At 32.8% G+C, this 731-nt stretch overlaps 1 protein-coding gene across 1 annotated transcript in view; it reads left to right on the forward strand.

Annotated features, from left to right (window-relative positions):
• Positions 1-620: 620 nt before the first annotated feature.
• Positions 621-731, forward strand: part of LOC108576118 (general transcription factor II-I repeat domain-containing protein 2B-like) — a 1832-nt gene continuing 1721 nt past the window's right edge. Inside the window, exon 1 of the mRNA XM_017939048.1 lies at positions 621-694. Within this exon, the coding sequence (XP_017794537.1) occupies positions 621-694 (74 nt within the window). The remainder of the gene's footprint in view (positions 695-731) is intronic.

The raw sequence follows: 731 nt of genomic DNA on the forward strand, positions 1-731 counted from the left end.
CCTGATAGTGCACATATCACCAAAAGAACATTACATCATGAGTCGTTCGTATCATATATTTTTAAATTATAGCTAAGAGAAATTTGAAATATCTCGCATTTTTGGAAAAATTCATTGCTTTTGAGCTATTTTAAATATCCCGCATTTTCGGGAACATTCATAGATTTTAGCTATTTCAAATATCCCGCTATTTGACACTCAAGGTTACTTAGTCTTTTGTCCGACGCTAGGTGTTGATAAAATTTAATATAAGACTTCAACTTCTGATATATATGTTCTGTGGTCTTCGGCGTCTTCGGGAAGCTCGAAACGCTATCGGGCTCATACTCATAACTACTTTCAGTCCAGCTTGACAAAGTTCCGTGTTATTCTGTAGTTTCGTTCTATTATATTATCGCCACTGCGTCTGGAGAGATTTTGCGATCGACGTTAAAATACATATTTATCATATTTATAATAAGAGTTCAAACTACTTTAACCAAGTATCCTGTCTACCATATCGATTCTATAGGTAAGTAAACCCTGAAACGTTTTATTTATGTAATTTAAATTAATTAATTATTATTAATTAGTATTACCCGTGGTGTTTTATTTTTTTCAATTAAAAACGAAGACCTACCATGGCGTCAACTAGTAAAGACGTTGGACCAAAGAAGAGAAGAATCACAGAAGAATTGAGAAGTTTTCAAGACAGGTGGACTATAAACTATTTTTTCGTGGAAATTAAAACA

This window comes from Habropoda laboriosa, unplaced genomic scaffold (assembly GCF_001263275.1).
Source record: "Habropoda laboriosa isolate 0110345459 unplaced genomic scaffold, ASM126327v1 scaffold380, whole genome shotgun sequence".
In the NCBI taxonomy this organism is placed as follows: domain Eukaryota; kingdom Metazoa; phylum Arthropoda; class Insecta; order Hymenoptera; family Apidae; genus Habropoda; species Habropoda laboriosa.